At 40.0% G+C, this 19,053-nt stretch overlaps 1 protein-coding gene across 3 annotated transcripts in view; it reads right to left on the bottom strand.

Moving 5' to 3' along the window:
• The window catches only part of zmiz2 (zinc finger, MIZ-type containing 2), a 39,503-nt gene that overhangs the window by 9,601 nt on the left and 10,849 nt on the right, over positions 1-19,053 (bottom strand). For all 3 annotated transcript variants that reach the window (XM_032569809.1, XM_032569810.1, XM_032569811.1), the window contains exons 2-13: positions 16,972-17,073; positions 16,024-16,141; positions 14,559-14,761; positions 11,983-12,145; positions 9,236-9,454; positions 8,900-9,112; positions 8,533-8,616; positions 8,194-8,371; positions 5,668-5,809; positions 4,843-4,921; positions 2,197-2,328; positions 1,972-2,077 (exon numbers count right to left, since the gene is read on the bottom strand). In XM_032569809.1, coding sequence (XP_032425700.1) covers positions 1,972-2,077; positions 2,197-2,328; positions 4,843-4,921; positions 5,668-5,809; positions 8,194-8,371; positions 8,533-8,616; positions 8,900-9,112; positions 9,236-9,454; positions 11,983-12,145; positions 14,559-14,761; positions 16,024-16,141; positions 16,972-17,021 — 1,687 coding nt within the window. In that variant the 5' untranslated portion in view covers positions 17,022-17,073. The remainder of the gene's footprint in view (positions 1-1,971; positions 2,078-2,196; positions 2,329-4,842; positions 4,922-5,667; positions 5,810-8,193; positions 8,372-8,532; positions 8,617-8,899; positions 9,113-9,235; positions 9,455-11,982; positions 12,146-14,558; positions 14,762-16,023; positions 16,142-16,971; positions 17,074-19,053) is intronic.

The raw sequence follows: 19,053 nt of genomic DNA, 5'->3' as shown, positions 1-19,053 counted from the left end.
GAAACAGTCCACCAGTGTGATCGCTCGACGACAACGAGCGATCACACTGGTGACCGGAATCGGATGATTCATAGCTTGACTGACCTTAACCAGCGTTGATTAATCAATAATATCAGATGATAAACTCCACAGAGTTGTACAGAGACTGCTTCTACATGTACAAACTGTTATAAATGTGGTTCGTATAGTAAAAGTGTTTTGAGGACAAGAAAAGCTCCATCTAACTTCAATTGGTTTCCCTTCTCAGAAAGGAACATTTTGAAGGCTTCTTCCTTCATATCTCTTTTATTATTTTTAAAGAGAAATCTGAAGCTGCCAAATCGGTTTTGGGAGGACAGATCGGAAATTGGCCAAAAAGTTAGGATCGGTGCACCCAAGTTGAAACAAAAATTGAGTCCCTGCCCCTAAACACCCATTTGACTTTTTCTTTGCCTGACGAAAACTAGAACTACTTGTCTGAATGAAGAGCGATACACAGAAGAAAACAGATGGAGTTTCTTTCCTGTCAGAAAATTAGCTACTGAGGGAACACTCCAGGAAAAAAATGCTTAATTAGAGATTAGGTCTTCTATAGGTCTACTATAAGCTGCATAAAAACCAAAAATAGCTACACAGACATAAAATACATTTTAAAAAATCCCAAAAATCCCATTAAAGCCCTCACTAACTTCCTTCACCTTATTTCAATTCTACAGAAAGAATTGAATCTGTAATTTTTTACAAGCCCACCGCTGATGTGCGGAATCAGATGAAAATATTGTGCAGAAATGAAAACATTGTTGCAAAAACAAAGAAAATCAATTAAATCTTGATATGCGAAGAATTTGTGGAATTTCCGTAACACTTTTTCTTCTTGTGGTATTGTGTCACCATGGTTACGTGAGACAGATGGTCCCGGATGCTTGTGAGAGATGAGCAGAGACGGCAAAAGCCTGTTCCTGTTTCCAGAGTTCCTCAACAACATCAGGTGGATTCTGTGGCGGCCCACCAGGGACCGGACACGTCTCACTGGGACGACTGCAACTCCCATTAGGAAACAGTCCACAGCTGCTCCACTGGTGGCGTCCTCATTGTCCCACGCCGCTCCTCTTCTCTGCTCACTGCAGTCAAACTGAAAAGCACATCTGGTCTTCTCCGAATAGTTCAAACTCTGTCGGACCGGTCTGTTCTTTGGATCTTCCTCCATAGCTCGTAAGAACTTTGATAAAAAGTGGTAAAGAACCAACTAATGCAGCTGTCCAAACTTTTTTAGTTTTATTTGCTCAACAATAAAAAAAGTTTAGGAAATATGTATATTATTAAAGATCCAAAATATTAAAAGGGCTTACTAAAAGAAAAACAGACATTTTCAAAAATTTTGGGGGTCACTGGTTGTTCGTACTATTCTTGTGATCAGGGGCCGAACAAAATCAACTAATGGCCCCGGGGCCACACCTTGGACACCTCTGAACGAATGTTTTTAAGATAACAAATGCAGGTTTGAACAATTCTTCAGCTTTTTGATGGAGTCATTTTAATTTTCACAAAACAACGACTCTAAAAGAACTACTGAATTTTTTTAAACTGTTTTTTTAAACTTTGTAGGGAAAAAAATTTACTTCAATTTTAAGAGCTCACATTGTACAGACATTAAGTATATATAAATAAACTTTAGAGGAAACAGAATAAAGAATTTTTCATGGCATTCTCCACAAACATCAACATCACATAGACGAAAATGAATCCATCCACTTTATTGTAAAAATGTTGAGTCTCTCTTTATTCTTAAAATGTAAAAAGAAAAAAAATAATGGTCCTTTAAAAATGAGAACAGATTTTTTGCAGGAGGTATTAATCAAAGTGTAGACGCAGTCTTCTGTCACTAAATCATATAACATTTGTGGCTCTAAAGTTTTATTCAGCTGCACTGAGGGCAAAATGGCTGCTTGGATTATAAAGGTTGCAGACCAAACATAGTTTAAGTTTACTCACTCTTGGTAATGCAGTGCTCAGCTGGCAGCAGCCTCTTCTTCATCAGGCCCTGCAGGACGGACCTGACCGACGGCCGGTGGACCAACTGCAGCACAAACAGGTGAGACTGTGGACAAAGACACAGGAGGGGACAAATTCACCGTGGGATTCTGCATCACTGTGATCCGTGATGTATTTAGTGGAGCGTCGCTGCGGCGACAGGACGGGTGAGGCATCTGGACTTACGCAGCAGCATGCCGTCACGGTGATCTGCACGGTGTTGCGTCCCGGTTGACACACTTGCTTTAGGTACAGGGGCTTGTGGGAAGTCTTGTTGTCCCCTCTCTCGATGGACAGAGGAGTTGCATTAACACTGACCTGGGACAGAAAGTTCAGAAAAAACAATCAACAGTACAAATCTGGTGCTTTTTAAGCATGTCCCAATGTAACTTTTACACTTACGATGTGATACAGATAACTGAGCTTTGAGTATTGACAGATACCAATATTCATAAGATATCAGCAGGAATCATACACACTTTTATTGCTTATTTTGTAGTGTGTAATGTTAGAGCAGGCTTGATCAATTGATATTACTAAATAAAGAGAACAATAGTCAACAACAACAGGTATGAGAACAAACTCATTTATTATTAACCAATGTGACTGCGTGGGATACAAATGCAGACTGAGGTAATCCGACACTCGATTCTGGCTGATATAGGACCACTGTCCGATACCACTGGTGCTTTTAAATTCTCAAAACTGCTGACCCCTGTAATTGAAACGGCTCTGTGTCCATGGTTACATACCCAACGCGCTAAAGGTTCAAAGTGTCACAATCTCTGATGGCACGTTTCTTTTTCTCCAACATCATCACTCTTCCACAAATTCACCTCCTTGGATTCAAACGTAAAAATGCATCAATAACTTTTTTTTTTTTTGCCACAAACTGAGCTTTACGTAGTTGGACCTGCTAAAATGTTCAGCTCATGAAGAAATGAGAAAGAAAATCAGGCAGGCTGCTGGTACTGAAACTGATGGCCAAAATATAAAAAGTTGAATAAATTTATTAGACATCTTCAATATATATTCACAAAGGCACATATTGAGACCATAAAAACACCATAAATCCCAGATCTTGAAAATCGATGTTAAAACAACTCGCTAATAAGTGACGTCATCTCAGCTTCTAATATAAAGCACCAGCATGGCTACAAAAACCTGAACACTGCTTATTACACTGCTCTATGTACTAAAAATCTGAAAAGGCGCTGGAAGAGATGAAAGAAAAGGAAGTGACTTTATAGAAGGTGATATTCCAATTGCCATGTTTATTAATCATATCACCATCACATGATTTTATATTATCCAACCATCGATACTGTATTGATAGAAAATCAGCTATAAAACTAATCTCTACATGCTTATAGGAATTCGGGAATTTATATGCCACTATTGCATTACATGCAATAATATGCACTTTTCTGCAAAAATGGGTCAAGAGACATTTTCTTTTCATGCTGCTGTTGCAACAGTTTCCTCTGAGACAGTCATTAATAAAGTGTCATGGAATAACAAAATAAGTATCTGTTCAATTTTAAAGGTGACAACAAAATAAAATAAAAAAAACTTACAATAAAGCCGCTGTACTGATGTTGGCTGACCTGTATTTTGGTACAGTAAGTGATAACGGAAGCTGTCCCTACCAGTGGCTGTCTGCTGCCGTTAGCTCTGATGTCAAATGAATAAAATATGCATAAGATAGGCAAAGAGCTGTTAATATTTTTCGAGATTTATGGTAGTGAGCAAATTGCTGATTTTATCCTTTTAATTATCCATGTACAAATATTGATTGTTGCAGATTTGAAATGGGTATAATAAGAGATTAAAACTGTACTTTTCTGATGTTATCAGTTTAAATTAGATTAATGGGCTAAGTAGGCTGCAAGCAAATGAACCATTCTTAGGAAGCAGTTTTAAATGGTCCCAGGAATTATAGCCATAAACCATAATATTGTGGCTTTGAGACTATTTTCAAGTAATATAAAGATAGTGAAATAAGAGTGGAAGTATGTCCTCTCAAAGATCAATAAACTTTAATTTATAAAGAACAACTAACACTGAAACTGGAAAACATTTTGACTATTCAAAATTTTAAAAAAATAAATAAATAAAAAGATGGAAATAAAACCCAAACATAACCGAAATCATTAACGAAATGGATTATGACGTCTCCATAAACAGCATTGCTGTAAAAAAAAAAATTATCATTAGATTCAGAGAGGTAAGAGACGCAAGACTGCCAGTTAGGACTTTTGTGATAATGGAGCTCATTTTCATTTATGATGTGATTAATTGATTTATTGCTTATTGCCAAAGGCTTATTAGTTGTAGGAAGACAAAATATTCAAAAATAAGTAAATGAGCTCTTTATTAAATGGTTTCTGTGTTTTTGCAGTTTCAGAACCAAAAGCTGTTATTAGACATGTCGGCCTCAATGTTTTCTTCCTGTAAGGCAGCTGCACTGCAACATGGCGGTCATAAAGAGCTGCAGCACCGCTGTCCCAACATTTCCACTGAGTCAAGTTCAGTCATGCTAATTTAATCAGACAGTTAAAGGTCAAACACAACTTCACTGAGATAGCTTGGCCTCAATCAGCTGAGTAGATGAATAAGAAAATAAGTTTTATTCTAAGGAGTCCACTTTGAAGACTTCTTTGTGGCACATAAATGATACTTTATCATCACAGTAAATAGACAAATAGCTTATCTCAAATATATGAGATCAATACAAAACGTCTACATCAGTGGGTCAGTTTGGATCCTTGAACATGAGATGAATCCATCTGAGAGCTAGATCCAGTGAAAAAGGCTGAGGGTGCTGCTTACCTGCACAGAGGCGGGCCAGTTAGTGTTCATCTGCCTGTCTTCATGGTGGTAACATTTGAACTGCAGCTCCAGATCTGGTCTGTAGGGAGAGACACAACACAGCGGTCAAACAGACCCATGGTGGGGTTTCCTGTGCATCTGGGTCTGTTTCCTGTGTTAGATAAACAGCTTAACTTTATGTGTATTTAATCAAATTCACGATACTATAAAGTATATGCAAACACATACAGATGAATGCCGTATGGGGAAGTGGAGGATGTTTTCTGATGGATCTGGGCTTTAACTAGTTACAGTCATGTAGCTCTCATCAGATTCAGTATCTGTAAAGCAACTCGTTTCAGTTGTAAAGCTATACTGTATATGTGCAAGCAGGAAGAATGATAAGCGTAAATTCAAGAAGCCAGAATGTTGTAAACCAAATCAAAAGTGGTTTCAATGTTCGCTTAAATATGTCAACACGTATGCAGCCGAATTATTGCAGCTTTTTCTTTTTTTACCTTTGTTAGTTCAGTTTTCAGTTCTTCAGAATAATAGTCACATTATACATGGAAAAAGTTCTGAAATTACTTTTATAAAAGTTTCTTTTTTTGCATCACAAAAACATGGAATTTGAATAGTGATGTAGACGCTCCGACATCCCTTGTACATGACCTGAAACAACCACCAGGTGTCACACTAGAGCAGCAAAGTCACAGTGGAAAACGGAAACCCAACTCGAAAGCTTTCAATCATTTCTTTGATCAAGAGAACCAGACTCAAGTCTCTGTCTTTCTTTTTGTCGTCCCTGGAGATCTCATATGAACTATTTTATTTATATCTTCTCACCTCATCACCAGTGTTTTGTAGACCGAGTCTCGGAGCTGGAACGCGTGGTTGCTGACAGCCAGGTTGTGCTCCAATCGGAACGGCTCCAACACCACGCCGTCTCGGACGGGGAAGGTCAGACGCAGGTCGTCGCTAGGGTTACCTTCAAAGGCAAACATAATTTAATGCTGGAATCAGTAACTAAGTTCAAACTTTAGACAACTTCTATATCAACAAACTGCAAACAGATGCAACCAATAAAACTAATCAACTAAGGCTGAGTTCACGCTGCAGCCTGAAGTGACCCAATTCCGATTTTTTTGAGGTAATGCGACCTGTATCTGATCTTTTCATGACAGTCTGGACAACACAGGTCAGATTCTTTTCGAATGCGACCCAGGCCACTTGAGTATCTGATAGGCATCCGATTCAAATGCGACCTAACGTTCAGGTCGCATTCATCCAACCTGAACGTCACTCGTACCGACAAATGTCACTATTCTGCGACCTGATACGCGCAAGCAGGAAGAAAACAACAACCATGACGGACTATAATGAGGATTAAGTTGTTAATATGCTGGTTCCGGTCGGACAACAACTTCAAATGTGTAAGCTAGGCGCCACCGTTAGCATCCATGTTTACTTCCGCAAACACTGAGCACTTCTTCTTTTTATGGCGGTTGGCAGAACACTGAGAACGCGGTTATTGTGCCCTCTACTGCGCATCCGGGACACTTTCAGGTCATTTGGCCGTTCACACTGCAGAACACATACAGGTCGCATATATTTAGAAGTGTGAACGGCCACGGCAAAAAAATCCCATTGGACAAATAAATCAGAATTGGGTCACTTCAAGCCGCAGTGTGAACACAGCCTTAACGATCAGCAGCAAATACAGTTGAAACCAGAAGTTTGCATACAGTGGATAAAAAGGCACTGCCTGAAGTTAAATCCGACCTCTTCATCGCTTAAAGAGACAGTAATAATTATTTTAGTAATTTATTTTGAAGACATTAATAAATCAATCTCTGGCATGTTCTCTCTCATTATTATGGCATTTAGCAAATAGAAATAATTTTGGTAATTCTAACTGATCTCAAAAAGAAAAATTTAGTCTCATTCAACTTCAGACAGAAAAACCGTTTCAACTGTATGAGAACTTCCATGAAAGTGGTTTCATACTATGAAGAATTCAACTGTGTGTCAATGCAGTGACAAAGAGGAAGTAACTGTTGTTGCCCATCAATCTAGGAAAGGAAAGCAGCTTCCCAACAATTTAAAGTCTGTCATTCTGCTTCAGGAGGTTATTCCTAAAGTGGAAAACATTTCAGACAATTCCCAGCAGTCGATGTCACATTAAGTTCACCCCACAGATGAAACAGTGCTCTACCTGGAGAAAATACTAACATCCATTGGACCTTAAATTGCACGGGCTCTGTTGGTGTTACAGACTAAAGATTGCAACGATGCAATTCAAAAAAGAAAGCAAGAGGTTCCAGTCGAACAACAACCGACCGGAACAGTTGTTGTTCGACTGGAGTTAAGAAGGCTCCCAAGAGCAGGAGAACATTGACACATGGTTGGCTTAGGTTGATGTTTATTGAACAGAAAGATTAAATGTGATGTTTGGCCATAAGCCACAATATGCTGGAGAAAAATCTGATTAAAAAGAAATCAAATGCATCTTGGAGCATTATGGCCAAGCATCGGACTTGGACCCTGCAGTCTTTGAGTCAACCATGACCTCTTTATGTATTCTTGAGGTGAATGTGATAACATCTCTCTGTTTCCTCCTGTTTTGCTGAAGTTGGATCTTGACACACTGATCTAAATCCTGAAAAAGTGTCGCATGTCTGCAAATCTTAATGTACTTAGGGAACACTGTGAACACAATTCTTTCATAACAATGTGAGACACTGATGATGTCACGCAAAATATGACCACCAGGAGTCACCGCAGCTGATGGTGCTTCAACAAAATCCTTACACAGCATTTTGGCTCTATTTAGTCCTCCAGGGATGATATATATGCTTTTTACATATTTGTTTACATATTTGTTAAAATTGTCACTATGTCTTGACAGGAGAATATGAGACAAGAAATCTGGAAAGTAATCCTCTGCCTTCTCCATTTGGCCCCACTGCCATCTGTAGAAATACACCACTCAGTGTCAGAAACAACCAATGAGAGCCAGGAGGAGGGTCTTAGCGCTGTCAACCATGCTTTTATGCAAGCTGCTCACACCCTGTCCCTTGCTCTTTGTTAACAGCTCCTCCCCCACAGCAGAGCCTGCCATGAATGCTAAGGCTAGTTAGCATGGCCACAGATGATGGTGGATAAACAGTGTCTTGTATTGTTAGATTGTTTCTCCTCCATTACATTTTTTTTAGATGATCTGTCTCACAGATTTAACAAATATGTTAAAAAATATATTTTTATAAGTTACATGCTGCATCTTTAATATCTCATGGCTTCTTGATCATCTGAGGTTGTATTGTTCTAATTCTAAGCTGAAAGAGAGTGTGGCAACATGTAACCCTGACCGACCTGTAGAGGGCTGCTGGGTGCTGATGTTGGCTTTGGAGTCCAGCGGAAGGTAGGGTGGCTTGGTGTCCTGGCCTGGGGAGAGGTAGGGGGGTATGGAGCTCCCTGGTGTCATCGGCGGGGTGGGGTTCCCTCCCATCGGGGAGCTGGGGTACCCGGGTATCACTGCACCTCGACCTGGCTGAGAAACAGAGATGAAAACAAAGTTAGAACTTCAATTTATTTTTTTTTTCCACATTGAAAGTTTTCCATGCTTGGCTCCGCTTGTAGATGTATTTAGGTTAGAGTCTAACAGAAGGCAATAACTGTTGTAACAAGTTGAAGGAGTCTTAAAGGACTTACCCCATTGACTGCAGCCTGTGTAAAGGCGTTGTAGCCCCCTGCTGCTCCAGATGGTAGACTGCCCTGGCCATTGAAAGGCTCTGACTGGAAGCCACAGGTAGGAAGCACAATGTTCAGATAATTCCTCACCTATCTTTACTCAAAGAAGTTCAGCAGGAACGCTGAGAAGAAATCCACACAGGATTCCTCAACGATTCTCAAACATTTATTCAGGTTAAATTTTGAATATAATATAATTTGAAATATCAAAGGCAGGAGATCTGAATTTTGAATTGAAGGCTTTGTGATTTACTTGTTTGACAAGTTTTCAAATGTATTCAGCTTTAAACAAAATCCCATACTAGTCAACCACAGTAAATCTGATCACCTTATAAAACTGTGGAGGATTGGGCTGGCTGGCACCAGGAGGGAACTGTGTTGGGTTGTGGGTTCCAGATGTGTACGGCCCCATGTGAGGCATCCGACTGGACGGGTAAGAGGGTGACGGCGCGCATCTCTGCTGCGGACCACTGGGGTACTGCAGAGGCTGGTTGGAATACCCAGAGATCCCTCCGGAGTTGTACTGTTGCCCCGGAAACCCCTGGGAAAATTGACGACAGTTAATGAACCGCATAGGTTCGGCCGCAGTTGGAGTCCTAAATGTCTATAATGATTGAAAAAAAAAATTCAAAAACTCAAAAGTGAAGTTCAAACCTCCACTGACCTCTGAATGGAAAGGTCGCTTGAGGCCCTGCTGTCCGCCCGAGAAGCCGGTGTGCTGGGGCATCCTCTGGGCCTGCGCGGGGTGAGAGGGATACAGCCCACCTGTGGAAGGTGGAAGTCCAGGCCTCAAAGGGACCATCCCGCCATGGTTCATCCCCGGGGGCCCGCGGGGCCCAGAATGAGACAGGAACTGGTTGCTGTAAGGGGATGCTCCACCCATCTGACCGGGGGAAGAGGGAAATAAAACAGGAGGCGTAAAAACAAAGCCTGCTGGTTCTTTTCCGCAGCCTGGTCGGCTTGTAGAGAACAGGGAGGGAAAGTTACTGATAAACTAATGACGCCAAGTTACAAGGAGGTCAGGAAAATGTTTTGATAACTTCTACCAACAAAAAGTCAGTTATCGGGACATCTGCAATCATGGGCTGTCTGGTTGCTAGGAGATGAAAAAGCAAGGTTTCTGCAGAGTTCAGCTGGTTAAGTTTATGATCACTAGAATTCACATTTAAAACCTACATGAGTTCTGGAAAATGACTTTAGTTAACTGAATAACTTCCCTACTCAGTAACTTAAAGGTGCCTGAGACAGCTAAGAATAATTTCATAATTTATCTTTACCTCTGCGTGTGAGTTAATTTGCACTTAAAGCTGCAGTGGGTAACTTTTATAAAAATATATTTTTATACATTTGTTTAAACTGTCACTATGTCCTGATAGCATGAGACAGATCATCTGTGAAAAAAAAAACAAGTTCCTCTGCCTTCTCCCTGTCGTCCTACTGCCATCTGCAGAAATACTCTGCTTGGTCAGAAACAACCAATCACAGCCAGGGGGAGGGTCTTAGTGCTGTGAATCACCTTAGTTAGCCTTTTGAGTTAACTAGCTGGTTGGGGTGTGACCCCAAAATCTAAAAGTCAAAATATAAATTTTTTTCTGAAACACTGAATGTTGGGTTTTCATTATCTGTAAGGTTCAATCATCAACTTGAAACCACTCCAGGGGTCACAAATTTGTAAATATTTTCCCCCTTTTTTTTATAATTGCAAAACACTATGATTTTTTTATTTTCACCTGCTAAATAACAATAAACTCAACTCATAAATATTTTAACAAAATGAACAAATAAATCGGATTTCAGTAGACGAGGAATGCATAAATTATTGTAGAGTTTAAACCAAAAAACGGGTATTGCAGGTTTGCCATATAAAAAAAAAATAGCTACAAAACATATCATAATTTTTTTGATTTTCTAGATTTTTTTGTCTGTTCAGCAACAAAAACAGGATGTGGCCCAATTTTGCTTTATTATGCTAAGATTATGCAACGGGCATGTCAAAGTCTGCATTTTAGTACAAACCACGGGATATTTTTGGTCTCCTCTACTAATAAATAATATTAAATTGAAAACAAAAACATGGATGAATACTTCATGTTGGTAGTACGGTCACAGTAACAAATTTTGCTGGATAATAAATTGTCCCAGAAGTTAAAATTGTTGTTTTCAAACCATTTTCAAGTAAGTTCCTTAAGAACCTTAAGTTCATAGAATTTAAGGTTCATAGAACTTTAAATTCTATGAACCTTTGACGCAGGACTAGAAGACATTTTAAATAGCCAAAATAAGAAAAACAAAAAAAACAACAACAAATAAATTCATTCTGAAGTCTCTGTAAACAGAATTGTTGTTCAATTCAAGAGAGCAAAACATCAGACTGAAGACTTTTGTCATCCAGATTTTGGAAGAAAGAGAAAGAGAAAGGACAAAATAAAAAAAGAATAAATCATCATAAATTAATTTATCTATTGTTTATTGTGACAGGCTATCTGCTGCATCTTACATTGTCCATTTTAAGATTTTACTTGAATCTCTTTTTGAACGATGTGGCATAAGTGAAAACTTCAAATTTAGGCTATTCTTGAATTGTGATCAAGGCTCGCTCAAAATGGTTCAGAGAGCCACAAATGGGCCCTGGGCCGCACTTTGGACACCAAAGCAGTCCTAGCTCTTGCTATTGCAGACACTAATATTGACATTTGTGAATTGGTCTAACTTTTCATTTGGTAAGTGAATCTGTAACTAAATACCGAAGCAGCAAACATGGACAAAACAAACAAAAAAAAAGAGCAAACATGAAATTCTAGGACCAGAATTGCCTTGCAACCACAGATTCAGTTCTTTCTGCATCTCAGCCAGATGTTCGGTGTTTTCAGCAGCTTTTTCAGCCAGAGGGAGAGATCTGGCAGAGAATCTGCTGGAACGTGGATTCCACCATCCACGGAGTGAATCTTCCCGAGACGTGTGGAGGGGGTGTTTTGAATAACTAATACATACATTTAAATGTCTGCACTCTGCTTACATTTCATTCCAGCAGTTGCAGCTCACAGCGCTGGTGATTCGGTCTGTTCAGCTTTGACAGTGACTCATACATAGTGTTTAAGTTTGAATGGCAAGCCAGTATCTAATTATGCAACGTCTCTGCTGGTAATCAGAAGCATGTGTCCTGGACTTGATGTGAGCATGAAGCAGAAAAACAGCTTCTGATTTCCAGCCCTGCAGCTAAAATGTTCCAACTAAAGAGCAGAGTCAGAACCGAGACGTTTGGAAACTTTCACAACCAACATCCTGGCTTGTGTTTGTGTGTGTGTGTGTGTGTGTGTGTGTGGGTGTGTGTGTGGAGCTCTTAGAAACACTTATTGTTCCAAGAAGTAGGGGTGTGTGTGTGTGTTTTTTTTTCTTTTCTGAGACGTTTACCTGACCGTAGCTCAGCTCTTGGTTCTGTTTCTCCTGTATTGCTGCGACCGTTGCCGTGGCGGTGGCAGTGGCTGTGGCGGCGGCGACGGCGGCAGCTGCAGCCTGAGTGAAGTCGGAGGGAGCGCGGACGCCCAGGCCCGCGCCTCCGCCGTTGCCAGAGTAACTGTGGCGAGAGGGGAAAGTCGCAGAGATGAGTGGGCCGCGGTCTTAGTCAGCCGAGTCAATGAGTGTGTGAGGTGTCGTCACGGCGGTGGGTGACAGCGGCCACGCTGGCATATGTTGGTGTGGAACCCCGCCGCAGCAGAACAACAGCTCATGACATGCAGCATTAAAACATTACAGCTGCAAATACCTGCTCAAATCAGCACACTTAATCTCAGGGATGAAGTAAAAGAGATGCAACAGCCCAGCTGCACAGTTTGCTCACCTTTAAAGCTGCAGTATGTAACTTTTCACATTTTTTTCCTTTGCATATTTGTTTAAACTGTCACTATGTTGTGACACCATGGTATGAGACAGATAATGTACAAAAATAATCTACCTTCTTCCAATGCTAACTAAAACAACCAATCAAACCCAGGAGGAGGGTCTTAGCGCTGTCAATCACCCTCTATTTAGTGCTTCTCACACCCACTTTCTCTCTGCTATGCCAAAGCTAGCAGAGTCTGTCCAATGATGGCAGATAAGCAGTTTTCTTGTAACGGTAAGCTGTTTCTCTGCCATTAGCACATTGAGCAGCGAGTACATTAGGATGATTGACAGCAGCAAGACCCTCCTTCTGGCTACAACTAGTTGTTCTTGGTCGGAGCTGTGCATTTATTCAGATAGCTTTAGTAAATCAGGAGGAGATACATTTTTTCACAGATAATCTGTCACATTTTTCTGTTTCCATCAACCGTTTCTAAAGTGATGCTTCAAAATGCATATAAAATGTTGATGGAAACACGGCTGCTGACCAGGATGCTAAGGTAAAAAATGAGATTTTCGGCGTAATTTGAGCTGGTTTGGGTCTGGACGATGTAGAGAGACTGTACGCAAAGGAAAGGTCAAAGATCAAACTAAGTATAATTCAACTTTGGATAACACTGAGATATTTTACAGTAGTGCAAAGTAGAGCACTTCAGCCAGAAGGCTCTACTGTTGGGAAACTACAGGGAAACCAGACTGGACATGTGATTTGTTTCCCCACAGAACAAATGTCCTCAAATTTACATTCAGTCTGAGAATATGCTAATGCAATGTAAGAAAAATATATATATATTTCAAAGATGTTTTGCCCATCTTTATGAGGGGTTGCAACAAATTTGCCTGCATCTGTAAAAATCTCCATTTTGTCATGAAAACACTGAGAGAAGAAACTGGAACTCAGAAGACAGTCGGGTAGAGAAGGATCAAAGAAAGAAAAAAAAAATCAAAGGATAACTGACAACAACACGGAGGAGCTCCATGAAAGAGCTTTCAGACAATATTAACGCCTGCTCTGTGTTGTTCTCCTCCAGGGACGACGGAACAAAGCAGTGCAACTTGCTATTAAAGATGTGTTTAAAAATAAAGGTTGACAAAAAGGCAGCAGCTAATCTTATAAGAAATCGTTTTAAAAGAAGCCTGTTATTCTGAAACACGGTTTTAAAAAAAAAAAATCAAAGAGATGGAGGTCTATGTCTTTTTGAGCTTCACAGAGAAATGCCGTTAAACGCAGCTTAAAGCTTTTAGACATGCAAAACAGGAACACGTATCAATAGATCCTTTATGGTAAAGCTTTGGAAACAAGAAGTGGTTATAAACTGTATAATTTCTGTCATGTGACAACCACAAACTGCAATATATTTGAATAAATTTTATGTAATGGACCAAAAGAAAGTTTGGGCATAATTGTGAAATGGAAGAATATAGATTTTTAATTCCAAAAAAGAAAAAGAAATAAGATAAAATCTGAAAAGTGTGGCGTGCCTTTATATTTAGGCCCCTTTAATAAAGACTGAGGAATACAGCAGAAAGGTCAAGTTGCGAGAAGAAATCCATTGTTTAAAAAAATCTTCATGAGTACTGCACCTTTCTGAATTTTATGTTTAAAATAAAAAGCTAAATAATTCCCCACTTTATGGTTGTGAGTCACATAAAATCTCCCCAAATTTATCAAAGATTCTAGTTGTACTGGAACAAAAAGTGACAACAAGGCATAAAGAGTTTAAATATTTTTGTAAGGCGGTGTATAAAAAGCTACATAGGCATAAAAACTCAGAGTGTTTTCATGCCTATGGTAATAACTAGCAAATAAATTTAATAACTTTATATTGGATGTTACTAGTACAACAGCACAGATTTTACATACTGTTAATGATTATCAAATGAATAAAATTACATTAAATGTTCCAATATAAGACCTTTCGGATAACATCAGATGATTTATTAATCTCTTCAAACAACGGCCTGAAGTCGAGGTTTTCAAACATCCTTCATACATCCCTATAAAACACTGAAAGAGCCACGGCTCCCCTGTCATATTTACTATTTCTGACACTTAATATTCAGTCAACGAAGTGAAGCCTCTTGTTTTCCTGAAGAAAGCAGCTTACCTTCCTCCATAGGCTGAAGCCGGGTTGTAGGCGGTGCTGGGTCGTCCGTACATGACCGGCTGGCCGTAGCCTTTAGACACGCCGTCCCCGTACGACTGCTGGCCCATGAACTGGGAGCCCATGCTGCCTCCCATCCCTGGGCTGCCAACTGGCATTATGTGACCACCAGAACTCTCGCCGGGGCCCATGGGTGATCCAAACACCTGCAGGTGAAATGGAGGAGGGGTGCATTATGGCCCTGGAGATCTGAGGTTGTGGATTTCAAAGAGGTAAAGAAAGTTCAAAAGCAGGTGATTGACAAGAAGTTCACAAAGAGAGAGTCCACTCTGAGGTTAGACTTAAACTTTAAAAGTAAACCTGACATAAACTGTAAATAAAGTTAATTTACTTACAGAGTAAAATTAAGAATAAAATTCAGGGTTCCTGTATGATTTTAATGTCAGAATTTCCAAACTTATATTTTCGGGTTCTCAGTCCCTTATCTTCCTTTTAAAATGTAAAATCCTGTCCTCCATACAGGAAGGAAAAATACAAGAAAGGAAGAAAAGAAGGAAGTCATCACAACATGGCTCCTCTACTAACCCTAAAACAAAGTTTTTACCAGCGCTGCATTGAGATGTAGCTCAGCAGATGCACAGTTCCACCAGATGTTTGCTAATTGTTGCTGGCTAGTCTGAAGGAGCTGAGTGGGGGAGTTGCAGAAACTTATTAGCTTGGAAACTGCAGCTCTAAGGAGGAGCTTCGTCCTCAAAGGCAAAGCTAAGTCCAACCAGGAGTTTTGCACAACTGAATGGTTGCCATGGAGATTAAAGGATTTCCCAAACATGCATTAAAGAATCTAAGTAACATTCCAGGTATGTTTTTGATGAGGGAATAATATTATAGCATGATGTAAAGCTAAAAAAAAGTTGATTTCTACATAATACCGCCCCTTTAATAAGAGTAATAGTTTAGCTTCCACATCTTGACTCTCCATGTTTTTTTGCAATCCAGATATTTCCAGTCATAAAAAACATGGACATTTGACATGTGAAAGCTAAAGTAGTGCCACCCATCTCTTTACAACTGCTGTTGGAAAGTTGTTTTAAATTCAAAGTAACACATACATTATTTTAAGTATTTGTGTCAATATTGTGACACAATTACTCAAGGTTATCATACTTCATAAATGTCAATAAATCTGATAGTATGCTAAATTTCTATTGACCTTTAGACTTCCAGTCTAGAAATTCACTAGAAATGTGTCACTGAGGAAATGTTTTAAACCAAAAGAGGTAGACAAAAAAGATCTGTTTGTCAAAGAATCAAATTAGCAAAGAATTCTCCACACAAATTCCTTAAGTATCGTTCTGAGACATACTGGTGACTTTAGGTTTAAATATTAACAAGAAAACGCACTAAATAAAGCATGTATTAGTCAACACAAGACGAGAACAATGTCCCCGGGTAGTGAGTCATGTGTTACCTGGCTGTGTGTGGGATTGGTCACGCCCCACACTGTGGTTACTACAGAGAGAGATCTTGCGTGTTGATTGGTGCCTGGTTGCCAGGAGACTGGCTCATTTAGGAAGGGGCCGTCAGTGCTGCAGAGGGATAAGAAGGAATGGTTCAGGGGAGGCAGAAAGAGAGAGAGAGAGAGAGAGAGAGCATTCATCCAGATAGCATAATCGCAATAAAAGCATCACAGACGGCGTTCCGTGGTTTCCTCCTGAAAACAAGGAGGCTTTAACTCCCTGTAAGAGTTCATCTGCTGTTCTTACTCAGAGAAACTCAGCTGAGTGTAAAGGTCACAAACAAATGTTCGCTTTGGGGAGCTAAAGATTAACCTGAGCACAGTTTATTCATCTGACAGTTGAGGTTAGCCTCAGTTTCCTCCTTCTGAACCATTTCCTCAACAGGAAGCTACCGCAGCAGCATGGCTGTCACACCGCATCTCTCACTGTCTGCAATACCTAATGGTTTTGGCAAGAAACCTGAAAAAGTAGGGCGATGTTGTGTGAATACAAACACATCTGCATTAAAAAAAAAAAAAAATTAATCAGCAACTGATTGCATTGCTTTTGTTACTGTTAGCATAGAAGTGCAAACTTTAAAATATATATTTTTTTATTGCTGCAGAATAACACCAGACTGATTTATGAAACATTCAAACGTTATTTTAATAAAGTTGTTCAGTAGGAAACAAGGAAACTACTGGTGCACCGATTGCAGTTTTCTAAATAATTTCCAGATCAGTTTCCTCCTAGTGGTCTAAGGTGACATGTGAGTTGAATAATTCGTTCAAGTTTGATCCTTGTGCAGCTCCATCATCAAGTGGCACTGTTGCTTAAATGAGACAGTCACAGAGATACACCACATCATCTACCTGGGCTTAATGTCAGCACAGTGTGTGTGTGTGTGTGTGTGTGGGTACCTTTGTGGAATGGGAGGAAGGGAGGGTTTCATGGAGTTAAGGGGGTTCATCGGATGAATGGTGGGATCATTAGAGAGCCCCCACTGTCCTCAAGCATCAGCCCTGGGAGACGGGAAAGGAAAAAATAAAAAACATGCACATAAACAGACAAACCCTCACAGCTCATTTGCTGCACGGCAACCATTTATCATCACTATAGCCCACACTGTGTGCACAAAAGACATAGCGACCTCCCACTCTGTGCCACTCACTTTAATCTGTGTGTGTGTGGACTGCGCACTTCAAAAACGTTAGCCTATCACTGTCTGCTGCAGCTCGGATACCTCTGGAAGAGGGAGGGGGGGAGGGGGTACGAGCTAAATTTAGCTTGCTGATTTCAAAAGGAATTTAAGAGAACAGAGATGAGACGAGGCGAGCTCTTCTCTCGCCTCACCGACGTACAAGCAGTGACTCAGGAGCGCGCGCCGCTCTCTCCCGCCGCTGACTAGAGTCATGTTCTGGACCTTTTATACGTTAATAAAAGGTCAACGTCTTCCTACGTCATTCCCGGGAACACCCAGGACACACGAAACCACTCTGACTCTGTTCAATACTCTGATCAATAGGTAGCTGATTAGCCACATGTTCAAAGTGTTTTCACTAAATTCACATCATTTCTCTGTTTGAACTTAATGAAATGGATTTTAGTTAAACATCTGGAAGGATGCTTCGGATCCTGAAGTAGATTTAAAGTAGACACAAGAAAAAAAAAGAAAGGAGGCACGCCAGAGGTGCAACACTTTCCTGAGTTGTGAACTTTTAAAGATTATGTGAGAAAATCTGCATTTTACTGAAATTGACTTCAGAACTCTTCTGACAAAACTTAACCAATACAAGCTGGTCCAAAGCACTGATAGTCTGGACTTGGACTGTCTTTTTCCTGCAGTATCATTCTCACGCCACTCAAGGACAGAAATTTTGTTTTGGACCCTGGGTGGACTGATAAGAAGCCCAAGATTTCCTTAATTTTTAAAGATTGGTTGATACAAAAAAAGAAAACATTTATCCATCGATCTTATCTAAAGTTAATCAGCCACTAGCCGTGTTTCCATCAACATTTTTTCTGCGCATTTTGATGTATCGCATTAGAAAAGACTGACGGAAACTGCAAGATTTGAAATAACTTTCTCAATTTTGCTAAAATGTTTTCATGCTCGCTTGAAGTGTTTTTTGCTTTTCTGAAAACGAGTTAATATGCAAAAAGGGTTTGTCAAATAAGTCCGAACCTTCAGCATGTGAGGGAAGACTGTCAGCCTTTAGTGGCCGGCTCCAGCCTGGGGTGGGAGCGACTGAATGGTCCCCATCTACTAGTGGGTCTGTGCCTTACCAGAGGCATGAAAAGGCAGAAAATTCAAATTCCAAAGACTCTTTCCATTTTTCTGGGATGTGTGGTCCAGGCTACTTTGCACCCTCTACTTCCTGCTTATAACGGCCAGGTATAGCGTCAGCATCTGACAAAACCAGGATTCGCCTAGGCCAGACATGATAAGTTTTGCTGGACAATAAATTGTCTGAGTAATTATTGAGATAAACTATAATATTATGCAAAGAAAACTGCCCTTCAGAAATATTTAACAAAAAACAAAAAACACAACATAAAAAAATCAATATCGGCCAAAAAGTAGTAATCAGTATCAGCCAAATTTGCCAATATCAGCCTTATCTGAACAGATCAACTTGTTCCATGTGGTTTCTGTTTCCCGTATATGCCTGCCGATCAGCAATGAACAGGATTTTGTGTGAACTTGCTTCAACAATGGATTTTTCTTTTGCCAGAAATGATCTTTGACAAAGGTACTTCTGAATCCACCAAAGAAAGAAGGGATTAAAACAATTTATGCATCCAAACATGTGCCCTTACCCTTGATCTGAACTCAAACACGATGGAGTCACAGAACTCAAAAAAGTGGAAGGATTCAGTTCTGATTAATTTAATCCCAAAAAAAAGGATCAGAATGGCTGATCATCAATCAGAGCTTATCAAAACAAAACAAAGAAAAAAAAAACAGACAGATTATGATTATAGGTCAGATGATTTGTACA

Source organism: Xiphophorus hellerii, chromosome 8 (genome assembly GCF_003331165.1).
Source record: "Xiphophorus hellerii strain 12219 chromosome 8, Xiphophorus_hellerii-4.1, whole genome shotgun sequence".
Lineage (NCBI taxonomy): Eukaryota > Metazoa > Chordata > Actinopteri > Cyprinodontiformes > Poeciliidae > Xiphophorus > Xiphophorus hellerii.
This window is presented reverse-complemented; position numbering and strand designations above follow the sequence as displayed.